Below are 16,950 nucleotides of genomic sequence, written 5' to 3' on the forward strand. Positions count from 1 at the left end.
TTCCAAATAAGCAACATAAGAACGAACTATAAAAATCTGTTGAAGAGTACTCGCAGTTACTAAACGTCAGTTACAAGGCAATAACAACTAAATTAACAAATCATGTATTGAAGACAAAGTATCAGTCAGTACGCATCCAATGGGTTTAGTGTGAAGACTTCATAAGCAGTCGAGGAAAACATGACCTTGCATAGTGCGAAAAATAAATCTTCGACCGTATGACGAACCGTATGTTTTAATATTATCTGTACAATAAAACATGTATTTAAGTTTATCTGTATTCTTGTTACAGTAACAAGCCAATGTGAGCATCAATTAAACAATTATTATTATAATTTCAAACATGAAATTTAAGATCTAAAAATCGTCGTATCTTTGAAAAAAAATGTACAGGTTTTGAGTAATTTGTGGTAACGACATCCCTGATGTCTTTATAATCTAACAGTGATACAAATGTATAACGTTGAACCTTTCATTACCATAAAAGAGGGACGAAAGATACCAAAGGGGACAGTCAAACTCATAAATCTAAATAAACTGACAACGCCATGGCATAACAGATATGTGAAAAACGAAAGACTAGTCGAGTTGGGGTATCTAAACTCTGTAATGAAAACCCAAATGAAAAAAGGAAAGAAGAAAAACAATGTGTGATATAAGGTTCACATGTGAAACCAAAATTGATATCTGAATCTAGGATAGGACAATTATTTCTGTTTTTACGCGATATCATAAAAGTCAACGTTGCAAATAAAATCAAGTTCTGATTAGTTCAGCGGTATCCCGTTCAATTGAACAGCGGTAATTCTTTGCAAAATGTTACTTTTTTTATGACCTTTTTTTGTTGCAATATAGCTCTTCAACATCCTTTGCTTTTAAATATTTGGCTTTGAGCGTTCCTGATGGAGGTAGACTCAAAAAGAACTTCGGACGTATGCCATTTATAACGTTCTATGATGACGATGGGAGTTTTTAATGACCTTGACTGGCTACACAGCCCTCGCACGGTCGGAAGTTTAAACAATACCCTATGTTGTTCATCTAATTTAAAGTTTAAACTGTATGAAATCTAACAAAGTTTTGTTTTTATTTTTTTTCACGTGCATCATTTATCATCATCGGTACTTAAGTATTCATCTGTGTTGAAATTTACAATCTTAATATTAATATAGTATTAATAAATGGGTGTTTTTATAATGGCCCTGTTATATGTCCAAGGTCTGTTATAATGGTCGAGGAAGTCTGTAATGGCCCGAGGCAACGCCGAGGGCCATTACAGACATCCGAGGCCATTATTACTGACCAAGGACATATAACAGAGCCATTATAAAAACACCCATTTCTTAATACATTTATTAACCAACTGAATAACAGTGTATGTGTTAATATACCAAATATTCAAGATATTAAGTTGACAGAAGTTATGTGTTGAAAAACAGGAGGAACAGTGATCCCTATACATGGTTCTTTAATGTTGGTTGCTGGTTACTAAATTAAATAAAATACAAAAAAGTATTATACTCTTTACAACTTAATTTTATTAACTTTATTAAAAACCCTTACTGTGCTATATACAGACAAACCGGGCATTAATACAGGGCCATTACAGAAAAACAGGGCCATTACAGAAAAAACAGGGCCATTACAGAAAAACAGGGCCATTACAGAAAAAAACAGGGCCATTACAGAAAATATGTTATTTTTAATAACCAGTCATTTTTGGCAATAATGTACTTAGTTGGTTAATAAATGTTTATATAATCTCTCTGTTTTATATATTGTAACTTTTCGTGGCGAAAGGAGGGGGGACAAAAAAATGTTTTGGCTGAAGTTCAGTCCACCCTTTTTTTTTTACCAATATCTTTTATCAAAATTTTAAAGTTTGTCCAGACTTTTAAATTAATGTCATTTGTTCAATGTGAATTGTTTTCTGTTATATACGGTGTTAACAGTACAACTTTATTTCAAATTATCACCGTTTTATGAATGTAATTTCATGGCTGATTTAATATACTCAAATTCTTTTGTGAATAATTAAAACAACTTGTGTCAATAAAAACTGGCTCAAGTAACTAACCCCAACAACGACTTTTGGTTTTAAAATACACATAATTTGAATTTAGGTCGTTATCATCAGACGATTTTAAAATGGTAGGTGATTTCTCGATTTATTTATTCAGATATTTGTCTTATCACGAAGATACAAACATTATATGTTGATTTTATTCTGTTCTTTTTTTATCAATTTATTTATAAATACTCATTTCAATTACTAATATTACAGTTGTTAAGTAATATAAGAGTGAATGTGTTTATTCATGTTTTAGAATGCCGACAGGGGTTTTCATATCAATAACTCATTGTGCTACTTATAACATAACATACACAGTAGCATTTATTTGTATTCAATAAAGTTTTTAGGCCATATAACATAAAATGTTAAATGCAGTCTGCAATCTATCGTTTATAACAGTATAACAAGGAAGAAATAAGCAGAAATCACTCCGGTTTTTCGTGGGGTCCGTTTTGTTAGGTCTTCGTTTTATGCCATGACGTTTTCAGAGTTTCTTGACTTATGAGCTCGGTTCGTCCCCGTGGTATCTTCGGCCTTATTTAAGTACTTTGTTTATGCTTTCAGTAATTTTGAGCATCATTTGTGTGGTATATCATGTATACCTCTTAGTTCTAAATTCATTGAGATAAAAATGAGATGTAGAGGATAAAAAATAAAGAACTTAATCTATTAACATGTTCAACTTGAGGTGTTCTTTCAAATTTCAAACTTTGTCAGTGATTTTATTTTCTATTTCTTAATTTTTTTGTTGTCATTATTAATTTTGTTGTTGATGAAAGTATTTTGTAAGACTGGTAGTGATATAGAGCTTGTCAGAATGAGATTGTATATGGGGACATCTGTGTATTGGTGAAGGCTATATATTGACCTGTAGGATATAATTTGCAACATTGACCTCGATGTAGACTTCCGACTGGGCATGTGACATTGACAACTATTGTGTTCTTTTAACTACCAGTATTTGCTAGTCGAGAGTAAAAGTAACAAGGTTGAGGTATAAAAAAGCCAGCTCAATTACCACAGATTCATGTTATTTTCCCTAGTCAATACTTTCGTCAGTAGTTGTCTGAAGCCATACCTGAATGTTTTTAGATATTTGAAGAATTGGTTTTTGATGGCATTTTTTTTCATAGAGTCTGATTGACGACTCGGAACAGTTTAGATCTGGATATATGTTATATAGACATCTCTCTAATTTTGACTGTAGCCCCTCTCAAACCCCTGGTTTTTTTTTGTTATTTGTGTTGTTGGGTGCATGGCTGTCTCGTTTTTGTATATCGAACATTTTAGAAAGGTAGTATTGTGTATACTGTATTCCAATTTAACTCAATACGCCTATGGGATCGATATACGATACTTATGGGAAGTGGCCATGTAAAACCATTTGGATATTGTTTTAATAAGTATTTAAAAGGTTTTTCTATGTCATCGTCCATAATTACTTTCGTCCAGGTATCATAAAGACAACATATATATAGGTTGTAAATTAAATATTGTGTATGTTAGATTTATTCATATTTAAATGTACAGTTTAGTCGTGTGTTTGTCCCTTTTCGATGCCTCTTTTGTATATTCTGTTATACATGTATCATGTATGAATAAGAATGTTCTTAATGGTACAACCTTGAACAGCAAATCAATGCAAAATTGTCAATAATACATGATTGTATATTCTATTGAATGTAAGATTCTCATTTTTCATTTTAAACGGTCATGCACAATTATCAGATTACATTTGAGGAACTAAACAATAAAAAATATGAATAGTGTTGAAAAGGTTTTTCCTTTGTTTCTTTTAAAGTTGTTAGTTGTCTCAAACTGTTGAAATAATGCAGGTGAAATGAAAAAGGTAAACCCCCTTGTAATTAACAATTTCAAAAATGAAATTATGAAGAATTACTCTTGCCTAGCAGGAACGTTAGGCTGAGGCCTGTGTCAAATCATACGACAAACAAATAAATAAATTTTGAAAAATAGTTTTGTTTACACGCCTTGGAGCTTCTAGAATTCTCAAAATTCCCCCGTAATACTTCGTTATGAAGACTTTATTACCATAAAATAGTTTAGAATTTTCATTTTATAATGAATTGTCCATGTACATGTAACTATTTTCAGAGTAAAGCAATAAATAGATAAAAGACCCTGTATTATACATGTAGTTCTACTGTAACATTGAACAAAACACAATATATAATACATAATAAATTGATAATATAATTATCAAATGTATCAAGTTAAGTTGTAAAAGTCTATAAAATTACCAGAAGTCTGATATTATCAGATTATTACATGGCATTTTTCATATCGCATGTATTATCAGCCCTAGGTTCAATATCAGCCCAAGAGCCGCATGGCTCGAGGGCTGATATTGGCCGAGGGCTGATAATACATGCGATATGAAAAATGACATGTTATGATCTTTTTATCATATGCTTCAACAGTAAAGAAAAATAACAGATTCATATAATGATCCTTTTAGAAAAGAAGTTCAAAGAGTGAAAAGTTCAGGGACGTCGGACCCAAATTTTGGTACATTCGATATGAGTCTTTCTAACATATACCTCAACAGAGAAAAAAAAAACATTTTAACATGGACGAATCGACAAAAAAAAAAAAAAAAATCAACAATATACATAATGAACATTGTTTGGAAAAGTCAACCTTTTTTAAAGTAACTTTCTAAATTATGTTTGAAACTTGAATAATTTTATTTTATTTTTTTATATTTTTATTTTTTATATTATTTTACACAATATATTTTCCAGTATCCATAAATTGTTTTGTACACTACTTTGTAATGTTTTTCACTGAAAACGTAGTATTGAGGTGTATTTTCCGGAATTTGCCGAGTATCACCGGAATGCCATGTGATAACGTTACGGAAAGGCATGTGTTAACAATCGAAGCATGTGATAAACTTTTCATATCAGCCCGCTAAGCACTAATTGAAAAAAATATGAAATATACGTTAATTTAATGCTATTATCATACGGTAAAATTCATATGTTATTTAGTCTAAGTATATGATAATATTTTTTCTCTAATATTTCAGGCCGACCAACTGACAGAAGAACAAATTGCAGGTTGGTTAAACGAAGGGCAAAATTATACGGAATGTCCTATGATCAATTGTAATGTTAATCGTACATTATTGATATCCTTTTTTTGCAAGTATTCTTGCTACTTTGATAAAACTGTGGATATAATTAGTTCAACTACTTTATTCAAAATAAGTTATATTTGATTGAGGGGAATAAAACCTCTACCCATCACTCAAAACTTAATAAATAACACATAGCTGAGAGGGTGACAAAGCAGATTGTTACCCCGAAAAAACGTTGTCAATTGAGGCGAAGCCAAGGTTGACAATGTTTTTTCGAGGGATAACAATCACCCTCTTAGCTATGTGTTACATAATTTATTATACTGAATGTTTATTGTTGTCTTTTATTATTTAATTAAGATTTAAAGTATTTAACTATGACGTCAACGTTACAGACATTACACAAATCAACATAAGTGAAGCAAAATATTTTTTGTTTTATTACGAAAGTCGATGAAAAACCTCTGAGACAACACGTAGGACAGAGCATTGTCATTAACTATTTGATTTAAATTCAATTTATTGCCTTTTACGTTACCGATTTTGATTGGTCTGCACAAGTGGGTGACATTCAAATATTTGTCTCACGCTCAGCAAGGGAATAGAGTAAATTGTCTCCTTCGTATTAGCCAATCATAATCTGGCATTTTAACGTGAAGTATAATCATAATCTGGCATTTTAACGTGAAGTATAATAAAGTTAAATGTATTACAATATTGCATATGGTGTAGCATTCTACTGTTTTCATTGGATATGACGACCACATGTTTCAAAAATTATTTTACGTATTTGACGCCTTGTTTCTATTTTTACGTATATTGACGGTATGTTTCTATTTATATGTATATTGGTGGTCAATATAAGGAAAATGTTGCTAAATTTAGATTTACGACGTCATGACGTCACATATAACAATCACTGAGGAAGCACCGCACCAGAAAAGAAAATTTCCAAGTTGATCAGGAGATTTCAATCTTTTGTGTTAAATGCAGACGATAAGAATACAATAATGCTAATGCAACAAGCTGTGATTTTGTTTAAAAAAAAAACATTTTCAATAACATGTTAAAATTCTTTCAAAATACAATTAAAACATATACAGAAAGAACATTAAACTTCATTTTCCTAATAAATTATTTACATATTTAATATTGAAATTAAGGACTTTCACTCAGTCAATACGTTATATATGGACCTATTAGATTATATTGACACTCGGACTTCGTCCTCGGCCAGTATAATCTGAACAGGTCCATATATAACGTATTGACCTCGTCAAAAGTCCATAATTGATAATTAAGTATAATTGACAACTCCTACTCGTTCGGGATAAATAGGGTCACCCGAGCCGTGCAGATAAAATGATATATACCGACTTGCTTGGTTAATAACTATAACATAATGACAACTCAAAATTTTTCATTTCAAAACTTCTAGTATCTTATAGCTGCCTGAAGAATGCTTCAAATGATTTACTGAAAATATTATTAATTCTGTGCTACCAAGTTTTAAAAAAAAAATTTATACGTATTAATGTAAGGAGATTTAGGAAATTATGATGAAACTAATAAATGTAACATATATTAAACAATTAATTGATAGTCGGACATAGATGTAAATAAATTCTTCCTTTATATATTATGTTTATATCATCGGAATAAATACTGTATTTGGTAGACTTTTTTGTAATAAAAACCTCATACAAAAATGTAACAAGTAGAATATGTTGATAAAATTCATTATTGAATTATTCAGAGTTTAAAGAGGCTTTCAGTCTGTTCGACAAAGATGGTGACGGTACCATTACCACAAAAGAACTTGGAACTGTTATGAGATCTCTCGGACAAAATCCTACAGAGGCTGAACTACAGGACATGATTAATGAAGTAGACGCTGATGGTATGTACATTTCGTGCATATGTCTATGTAAATGTTGTAATCACATTACAAGTTACCAGTTACACTATTACGGATGCTCATTTCTTTAATTATTGTTTTTAAGTGTTGCTGGAGGTCACCATACCATATAATCGTTCCATTTCGTACTTCTTTTAAATTCTAGGCGAGTCAAAAAGAATAAGTTATATATTAAAAATACTTTCATCCATATTGCTACTGCATGGTATAGACATGTTTTATATAGTTTTAAAAGCTTTCAGAAAGATTAATTATATTACTGTAAAAGTGTGCCATACGACAGGATTTATTTTTGTCCATTATGGGAGTCTCGGGATATTACCAGGGCCAATATGGAAAAGGGCATGTTATAATCTATAATTTTACAACGGTATGAAGGCTCCTTCGATTTAATGAAGTTTCGATGGAGCATATTTAAAGCTCTGTATACTTGTTACGCGCACAATTGTTTCTTCTAGATAGTTACAGTTAAAATTATTGAGGACACAGAAAATGAATTACGAATTTATTAAGTAACACTGATATAGAAAAAACGAACGTGTTTTGGTAAAATAAGCTCTGTAAGATGGGTCCAAAGTACAATCCCACTAAAACAAGGAAAAATAACAGTAAAGGGAACAAAAAACACGTTATTTTCGTAAGTTTTGCTGCCTCATTTAGATATATCACATAAAATCATTATTCGTTTAAAATATGCACGACATAATCACTAGAAACAATATATAAATATCCATTCGAAGTTATTTGCCATAAGTGTTTGAAACGAGATTATCCTAAAGAATCAAGGGGGAGTGTATCAAGACAACAAGTACAGTTCTAAACTGAAGATTGAAGAAAGTTTATATCTGAATAAGGATTTAATATGAGATAATTACACAACATGATATATTAGGCACATTAACATGTACAAACGTCTTCCTTGCAGGAAATGGCACAATAGATTTCCCAGAGTTCCTAACAATGATGGCAAAGAAAATGAAAGATAGCGATTCAGAAGATGAATTAAAAGAGGCATTTAAAGTTTTTGATAAAGATGGCAATGGATTTATAAGTGCAGCTGAACTCCGCCATGTTATGACAAATCTCGGAGAAAAATTAACTGATGAAGAAGTTGATGAAATGATCAGAGAGGCTGATACAGATGGCGATGGTCAAGTTAATTATGAAGGTATGGTCAGCACAAATCTAGTTGAACTTTTTTATATATATATATATCAACAGATATGGTAAAGATAACAAAAAAAAATATAATGTAACAGCATTGCACATGTATGCTATAAATGTAATACACGATCTGCTGAAACATATATTTTCCATTGGTTGATCTCATGCAAGATTAGAAACGTCCGATTTTTTCGCAATAATGGTCCGAGACCACAATTGTCGTCCCTTGATTTTCGTTGTTCACGAATATAGTCCCTAGTGTTGACAGTAGGTTACTTGCCAATATTTTTCATACCACTTCCAAATTTATTTCTCCATGTTTTATGCCTCAAATTCGAAGTAGGGGGGTGAAATTACACTGTAAAAAAATTTGGGTCCAGAATTTTAAAGGAAAGTAGTGATTTGGTCCAGCTGAAAAAGGTTTAAAATTAGCACTTCGGAAGCTGTCGAAAGATTTCAAGAGCCCTAAACATAAAATTGTCCATATTTTGAGTTCGAGCCGATGAAGTTTTCTATAATTTTGATATAATTTGTCCCAAAAGTAGTACAACACACTGTAAAAATTTCATTGAGAAAGCGCATGTGGGATTTTTTTAATTTCCATTTATGTTCTAAAAGAAATGCACTACGAATTAATTGTGGTCTCGGACCTAATGCATTTGTAATTGCAGAACGGATACAAATCACATTGGATTATCTCCCTTTTAATAGAGACGTATGTTTACGAGATTGGTTAAGGCAGCAACCATTTGATTTTCTGGGGGGGGCTATGGTTTTTTTTTTCTGCACAAACTTTTTTTTTCGCCTGCGGCGAAAAACAATCTATTTTTTTCGCGACAAGTCGAAAACAATTTTTTTCTTTCAATTTTAGCATTACATATAGTGGCAGCTGAGGGTGAAACAAACAATTTTTTTTTCTCAGAATCAAAAACAAATTATTTTTTTCTCCAAAAACTGGAAACAAACTTTTTTTTCCAAAAAAAACCATAGCCCCCCCCCCCCCCCCCAGAAAATCAAATGGTTGCTGCCTAAGTACCTTTCATTAAGAAATAATATTTTAGTTACTTACTTGATCAGAAATGCCCCCGGAGGTACCTGGATTGGTCGCAAATGCAAACGAGCGTCTCTCAGATATATCTTGTTTCATATCATTAACTGTTCAAAGCCTACAACCAGTATGCAGTCAATTTATAATTATTGAAACATGATAATCTATAATTAAATAATATGTATTTACAAGTATACCTGCATGATGAGAAACATTTCTTTACATTGTAGAATTCGTCCATATGATGACATCAAAGTAGACCATCGCTACAAGAACTGTTTCCTTCTTCACTGTTACATCATAATGTACATTTCATTCATCAAAGACAATTTTTCAAATATACTATCATACTCAAAACAATATTTTTAAATGATGATATTGTTATAAACTAGGAACTACAGAAAAATATGTAATACATGTGATTTAAAACTACGACGAATGTGTACAACCTGGCAACGCGTTCTTGACCACAAAGATGCCATGGCCAGTCCAGCCTTTTTGCTGTAGAATTGAAACATTTTATTATATTTAATATGAAATGGAGGTCAATGTTCAACTCGTTTTGCATGATGCGCGGAATTTGAGGTTAACTGGCCCACTAGGTCATTATATTAAATATCCTTTATTTACTCTACTGCAATGCGTCCATGTTCATCGTCCGTCCATTTTCTTTGTCCGTCCATATTCTTTGTACGTGCAATGTTCATTCATATTCAAAAATGTGATTTTCATTTTTAAAATGACATAAATTGCAACCAAACTAGTCTACAACAATCCTCGAAGTGTTGAGCTGCAAAATGAAATTAGATATTTCCGCTGCCAAACGTATACTGTTTTTGTAACTAAAAACAATTTAAGGATTATAATGAAGATAAGTCAATTATCAATTAAATAATCCGAAAATGTTCAAATTTTATTCAAAGTTTTAGGAAGAGGTCCATATATATCCCCCTTTTTGAATTCGTTACTTGATATACTAGTACTCAATCGTAATTAAACCTGACCACAGATAAGTTTGACGAACATTATACCCATGTATATGTAATTGTATGTAAATATAAAACAAATGTTAGGTTATAGTTGTGTACTTGCAAATTAAGTTTATAGACAAGTTTTGGTTGGAAGTTAAAGGATGACTCGAAAATAAAATCACGAATAATTTACCTTTCGTGGTTTCAGTTTTTCCAATGTATTACTTCCCTATCACTCTGTAATAGATCTGACACTGTCGTCCATCTGAAGAGTAATGCATGGAACACAAGATATACTTATCTCGTCCACACAACTAGTCGCATGATGAAACGGCAACTGTGATTTGTACATTGTTCCTAATATAATAAAAATTTAAATGATATTTGTATGCTTCTGTATTATTTATACAAATTCTTACCTTAATACGGCTATTTAGAAAACGAAACGTTTTGTTTCTTAAATTAATTTCTTCGTGGAGCTATTCAACTATCAATTGACTTGATTACAAATTAAATTCTGAAATGAATTTTACGTCATGTATGAGTTTTATTCTTTTTTTAGGAACAAGATGGACATCAATAGACCAAAAAATGTCTTTGGTATTGATATTTTGAAATAGTACAAATGTGTACCATATATTTAAGTTTAAAAAATCCCAATAAACGGACCTTTTCAGGTGACATGACTGAATCCATTGGACATCGGAAACCTTAATAAAAAGGAAGTGAGGAACATATGCATTCCCAAACTGCTTTTGAATATAGTAAAGATTTTGATATAATTTTATATACAATATATGTAGCATTTATACTGTAACACGTACATAGGCTAAGCTTATTTATTTCCATTTTGTGCAAGGTACGTTAACATTTTTATTCTAGATCCGAAATGTTCTATTTGCAAATTATCTAGCTAGTTAATTTTATTCATAAATTGACATCAATGAACTAAAATATGTACAACTGCTCTTTGCGTTTTATAATGATCCTAACTTTTTCATTCAAATATATATACAACTAGTACACATTTCAACTATAACCAAATGTCCTAGGTCAGGAAAAAACTTGTCCTTTTGCTGCAATTATGTGTCCTACAAGCTATAACACTTGTCCAATACGATACAACTGGTAAAGCTCCAACTTCATAAGTTCATGATAACATGCATAATCCTGTTCTTGATTATACTTAAAAGTAATATTAGCTTTATATTAGAGACTACACTCTCGAATATCCACGTACTGTACCTTGGACTGATGCATTCGTAGACTTTTGAAAAATCAAATGACAATAAGCATGGAAATAAACTCATCATAGATACCAGGATTAACATTTTATATTTACGCTGACGCGCGTTTCGTCTACAAAAGACTCATCAGTGACGCTCGAATAATTTTTTTTAAAAGGCCAAATAAAGTACGAAGTTGAAGAGCATTGAGGACCAAAAATTCCTAAAAGTTTTGCCAAATACAGCTAAGGTAATCTATTCCTGAGGTATAGAATAGCCTTAGTATTTCATAAAATTCAAAGTTTTGTTAACAGTTACTTTATATGAATCGCGCGTGTTTATATACCACAATAATGGTAGCCGTACCATTATTGCATCCCTTTATATGTTCCTTATACATATACTAATTGAAAAATGAATTATTTGGATTAAACAAATTTGAAGAGAGTCTAGTATCCTCTCGGTCTTTTAAATACCTATTATGGAAATTGGTAATATATCAAGAACAGATTCTGTTAATATTTTGGATATAGTTTCTAAAACAGTTCGTAAAACTCGTTCTCATGGGCGTAGACTAAATCTCAATCACAGAAAACTTCGTACCAACATTACAAATATTTTGGACCTAATTTCTATTACAAAAATCAACGGTAAACATTATCTATTAATCAAGCTCTGTTATTTAGTTGTTAATAAATTACATCAAATTTTAGAGGAATTAATGCAACACAATTCCATATTATAATTGCAAATTGTTTCTCAAAATTGCTCGCCCTGAAGATCACAAAAACATTGTATTAAAATTAAATATGTCTTCAAAGGTTTTGATTTTGTAAATATTGCCGGTGTTTTTTATGATCATTCTGTTAAAGAACAAATTTCTGACAATTTTAATAATACTGAACTCCATCTTATTTGTTACGTTTACAAAACATTTACCCGGAAATATGGGTTTAATCACAGCGAAGTGTACAAAGAGGTAAATATCAATGAAAATACACCGACGTCATGAAACTGCAGTGATTCCGAATACATTTATGGGCCATGTTCCCTTGTTATTACAGGAGACATTATTATAACATCGTTTGTACAATTAATAACACTAGAGATATTTGGATGAAAGCATGGAAAGATTGGATCTCAATTATGACGATTTCTGTAAGTACACTCAAGAGATTTATCCTGCCGAACTGATATAATCAATTTGATGCGACTGTCGTTCAAGTGAGAGGTTTTTTACATTTTCTACATTTGAAATTGCATGTACCAGGTTAGGAATATGACAGCTGTTCTCCATTCATTTGATGTGTTTTATCATTTGATTTTGCCACTTGATTAGGGACTTTCCGTTTTGAATTTTCCTCGGAGTTCATTATTTTTTTTATTTTATTTTTTTCTGACTTTAAATAAAGCTAATACTAACAATGAACACTGTCCTTTTCTGGATCGTGATAGAATGAAATTCAAAACAGTGTGGCTGTGGACATTGATTGACACATTAAATTCATCCATTGACTGGGACAATTTACGTGAACGTTTGTCTGTAACGACCACTGTTCACGACGTACCTACGATAGTCATTTAAACTGTGGAGTCACCAAAGGTTTCTTAACGCCTTTAATTATAAAATAATTAGAAAAATTAATCAGGTATAACCTTTATGTTTTGGTTTCTATAATTGATATAAATCAAAACATCGTGTTATTTCTGATTAATTTTTCGAATTACTTTATTAAGGTGTTGAGAAGCTTTGGTGACCCCATAGTTTAGGTGTCTTTAAAAAGTACATAGTGAGCAGTGGTCGTTACATACAAACGTTCACCTAAATTGTCCCAGTCAATGGATGAATTTAATGTGTCAATCATTGGCCACAGCCACACTGTTTTGAATTTCATTCTATCTATTAGATCTTAATTTTATTATAAAAGAGAGAAATTTTCTTTTTCTATTTTTGATTATTCATTTTGGATGGTGGCGTTCCATTGTCACCATCTAATGGTGTTTATTTATCTCAAATTGATCGATTCGCTCGTGTATATAACAACGTATTTGATATAAACGAAAGAAATCTCTGTATCACTGAAAAAATATCTCACCAGGGGTTTCGATATCACTAACTCGTCAAACCTTTTACTAAATTTTATCATCGTTACAAGGATATCATTTGTAAATATAAATTAACATACATACATCTTATACATTCAGTTATTTTACATCGAATCTTTTATGATAATATTCTTAATAGAACACAAATATGTCGGAATTCACCTCAAAAACTAACCAAACCTTTAAACACACTTGTTCAGAAGGGATATAGTGAATATACTGTTGTCAGGTCATTAAGGATTGCATATTTTGGTATTAATATTGATTCACTCATAATGTCTTTGTATCGGAAATAAACACACTAATTCTTAAACCAGTTGTTTGCATGATACAGGTTAATGTTCTTTTCATATATTTTATGATGGTATGATACCAAATCCCTAACGGGAGAGATTGTGCTTGATTTTGATATGATGAAGATATAATCTTTCAATCAGTAATATTAGTTCTTTGTTAATTTATGTATTATTGCCATTTCGCTTAGTTTCTTTTGTTACCTATTCTGACATCGAACGCGGACAAAGAAACGTCATCATCTAGAAATAAATAATTTACAAAAGGAAATGAAAAATAATTTCTTTTATCATACATTTGGTTATTCAGCTTCCATTTAAAGATATAGATATCAAGATATAGGAAAGGGCAGTGTTCATTGTTAGTATTAGTCTAAGCTTTGTTTAAAGTAAGCTCAACATAATACAACTCTTCAGTGTACATACTAATGTCGTCATTATTTAGAGCAAATATAGCAAGTTGTAACCGCAAAGCTGACGAAATGGGTTTGCTAAATTGTATATCATAAAAAAAATATCATTTGGAGCTACTTTTATAATGTGTGAGTTTCCTTGGCATTATTAAGTGCATTGAAGCTCCTACTGTTTTTTATATTAAGAACTTGTTTGAACTGTCTTCTTCCGAAGCTATGCAATTTGAATATTTTGAATATAAAAATGTCAGCTTGAAGGGAGAAAGACCGAATAGGATGTGATATATATCAAGTTGGAAGTGAGAATGTCAGCTTGGAATCTAGAAATTGAAACAAAATTACGTCACTATTGGTCTTTCTTTTATTTCTACTTATATGTGATGACTAATGCAACAAAATGTTTGAAATGCCCTTAGTCATGAATATGTACCCATAATACGTTTATATCTGTTTTGATCTTATTGTTCCCGATTTGATTTCCACAAATTTGATGGATATCGGGTATTATGTTTAAATACATCTACGCAGTACTGGAAAACGTCATTATTACATTACTATTACATAGAAACAGTTCACATATTTCGTTATTTGTCTTATAACAAGGAATAATTCAACAACCATGATAAGATAATTAAAAGCATTTTATTTAGTAATGCAAAACAGAACAATACAAACATCAGAACAGTCTTTAAAGTGTGTTGCATTTTCAAGTTATATTTTATTTCAACATGCTGCGTAGAAGTGATTATCTTGGTGTAAAGGCACCTTTTCAAGCGCAAAATGACCACAACATTCCATGTGGAAACATCGTTCGCAGCAATAAAATATATTATTTAATTGCATTTGAAAGATATACAAGACAAAACTTTGTGACTTTAGCGATTATCTTTTTTTCAAAATCCATTTTTTTATAACAGTTTAGACAAAACTATTCAAATATTGTTTACTATCTTGTTTGTTCTTGCTAAGATACCGAGTTTGTTTTGTTTTAAAAGAATCCTTAATGACTTTACTGTGTTCAAGATCACGCTGGAAAGCGTACTTGAATAGGTCCATACTTGTATTTGCTTTGATTATAATTTTTTTTTTAATTTGTTTAAAATAAATATGTGTTATCACGGCAAGCAGTTAAACTCTATCTTTTTAGTACCGAGTTTTAAATATTAGTACAAATGGAAAGAAGAAATGCTGCTGATTTTCTATAAAAGGAGTAGATCCAGTAAGACCCCTTTTTGGCCCCAAAATATTGCAGTTTTACAAAATTGTTAAAATGTAACCTGTTAGCTGTTTATTGGAAAGAAGAATACTTCTGCTTCATAAATATGGGCTGTTTTTGAAAATATGATGCACATATATTGGGTACTAGCATCATTTAGTCATGCTTAAGATACTGAAATCTTCACAATTTTAGTAATTGAGTTAAATTTTAGACGGTTTTCGTCTTAAATGAAAGTGGCCGTATTTGTGTTCATTCTCAATGTTTAGATGTAAGTTGTGTTTGATGATAATACATACCATATATAAAGGTTGAGATTGAGCAAGGATGCGGCAATTTTCATTTTTTGACAAAAACATATGAAAAGTGTCAAATTATGGCATATTTGATAGATTTTTCATATTCAAGCTTGTATTTGAAATTATTTAATGACTAAGTCAGTTTAAATCTTTCACATAAACTAATTGAATCGACTGAAGTAGACAGTTAAGTGTTTAAAAAGTGTCCAAAATATTTCATCAGATGTACCTGAAATTTGAGGTCAAAATCGGCCCTTACCGGTCCAACTCCTTTCTATATGTTAATAATTTAACCAACAGAAAGATATTATCCATAATAGTACGTATGTAAGTTATGTAATGAATATAATGAGGAGAACAATAAGATTTTAGTACAGATTCGTATAACTTTGCATTCATACCACACGACAAACTCGGATTTAAAATCTGATTTGACAACAACATATCGGTAAGTCGTGATGTACAAACAGGATCATGTTAGCGGAATTAAATACATATTCTTAGAACTGAATTAAACGATTGATTTTAACAAAAGAAGACCTAATGCCTCAGTCACACTAGGCCACCATCGCACATAGCTCATCGCGATCCAAAAACAATCAGATCGTGGTGAGGTCGCGGTATGAGCGGCATAAAAATGTAGATTTTCGTGGTTTTCACGATGCTACTACGTCCACATTACGCTTCTACAAGGATCTCGCTACTATTATACCACGTTCTCACCACGCTTATTCTGCGACCTCACTACGCTCATCCATTCTCAGTACGACCATACCACGATTTATCCAATTGCAACACGGTCACGTTTCTCCTGCGATTATAGCACGCTCTTACCACGATCATTCTACGATTTTATCACGTACATACCGCGATCTAAATACGCTCTCAGCAATAACGTCAACATCATGCTCCATATAAAAACTGTTCCATTCCTTCTAATTGTCATTTTTACGTAGAATTCTCGAAAACAACACGGCTATGCACCAACATCTACCAGAACTCGTGGCGTGATGGTAGGGGTAGATGTAGAATCAGGAGCATCTGATACGAACACTGATCTAGTAGAGATATCGGATCAATCAATCCAACCTGAATCACAACGTATTGCTGATCCATCAA

The 16,950-nt window shown here is 31.5% G+C and overlaps 1 protein-coding gene across 1 annotated transcript; it reads left to right on the plus strand.

The window, feature by feature from the left end:
• The first annotated feature begins 1,963 nt into the window (after nt 1-1,963).
• Nucleotides 1,964-10,661, plus strand: LOC143068042 (calmodulin-alpha-like). The gene is made up of 5 exons (XM_076241782.1): nt 1,964-2,151; nt 5,127-5,157; nt 6,934-7,077; nt 8,021-8,263; nt 9,538-10,661. The coding sequence occupies exons 1-5, from the start codon at nt 2,149-2,151 to the stop codon at nt 9,564-9,566; spliced, it is 450 nt and encodes a 149-aa protein (XP_076097897.1). The 5' UTR covers nt 1,964-2,148; the 3' UTR covers nt 9,567-10,661.
• Nucleotides 10,662-16,950: the final 6,289 nt, after the last annotated feature.

Source organism: Mytilus galloprovincialis, chromosome 3, assembly GCF_965363235.1.
Source record: "Mytilus galloprovincialis chromosome 3, xbMytGall1.hap1.1, whole genome shotgun sequence".
Classification (NCBI taxonomy): domain Eukaryota; kingdom Metazoa; phylum Mollusca; class Bivalvia; order Mytilida; family Mytilidae; genus Mytilus; species Mytilus galloprovincialis.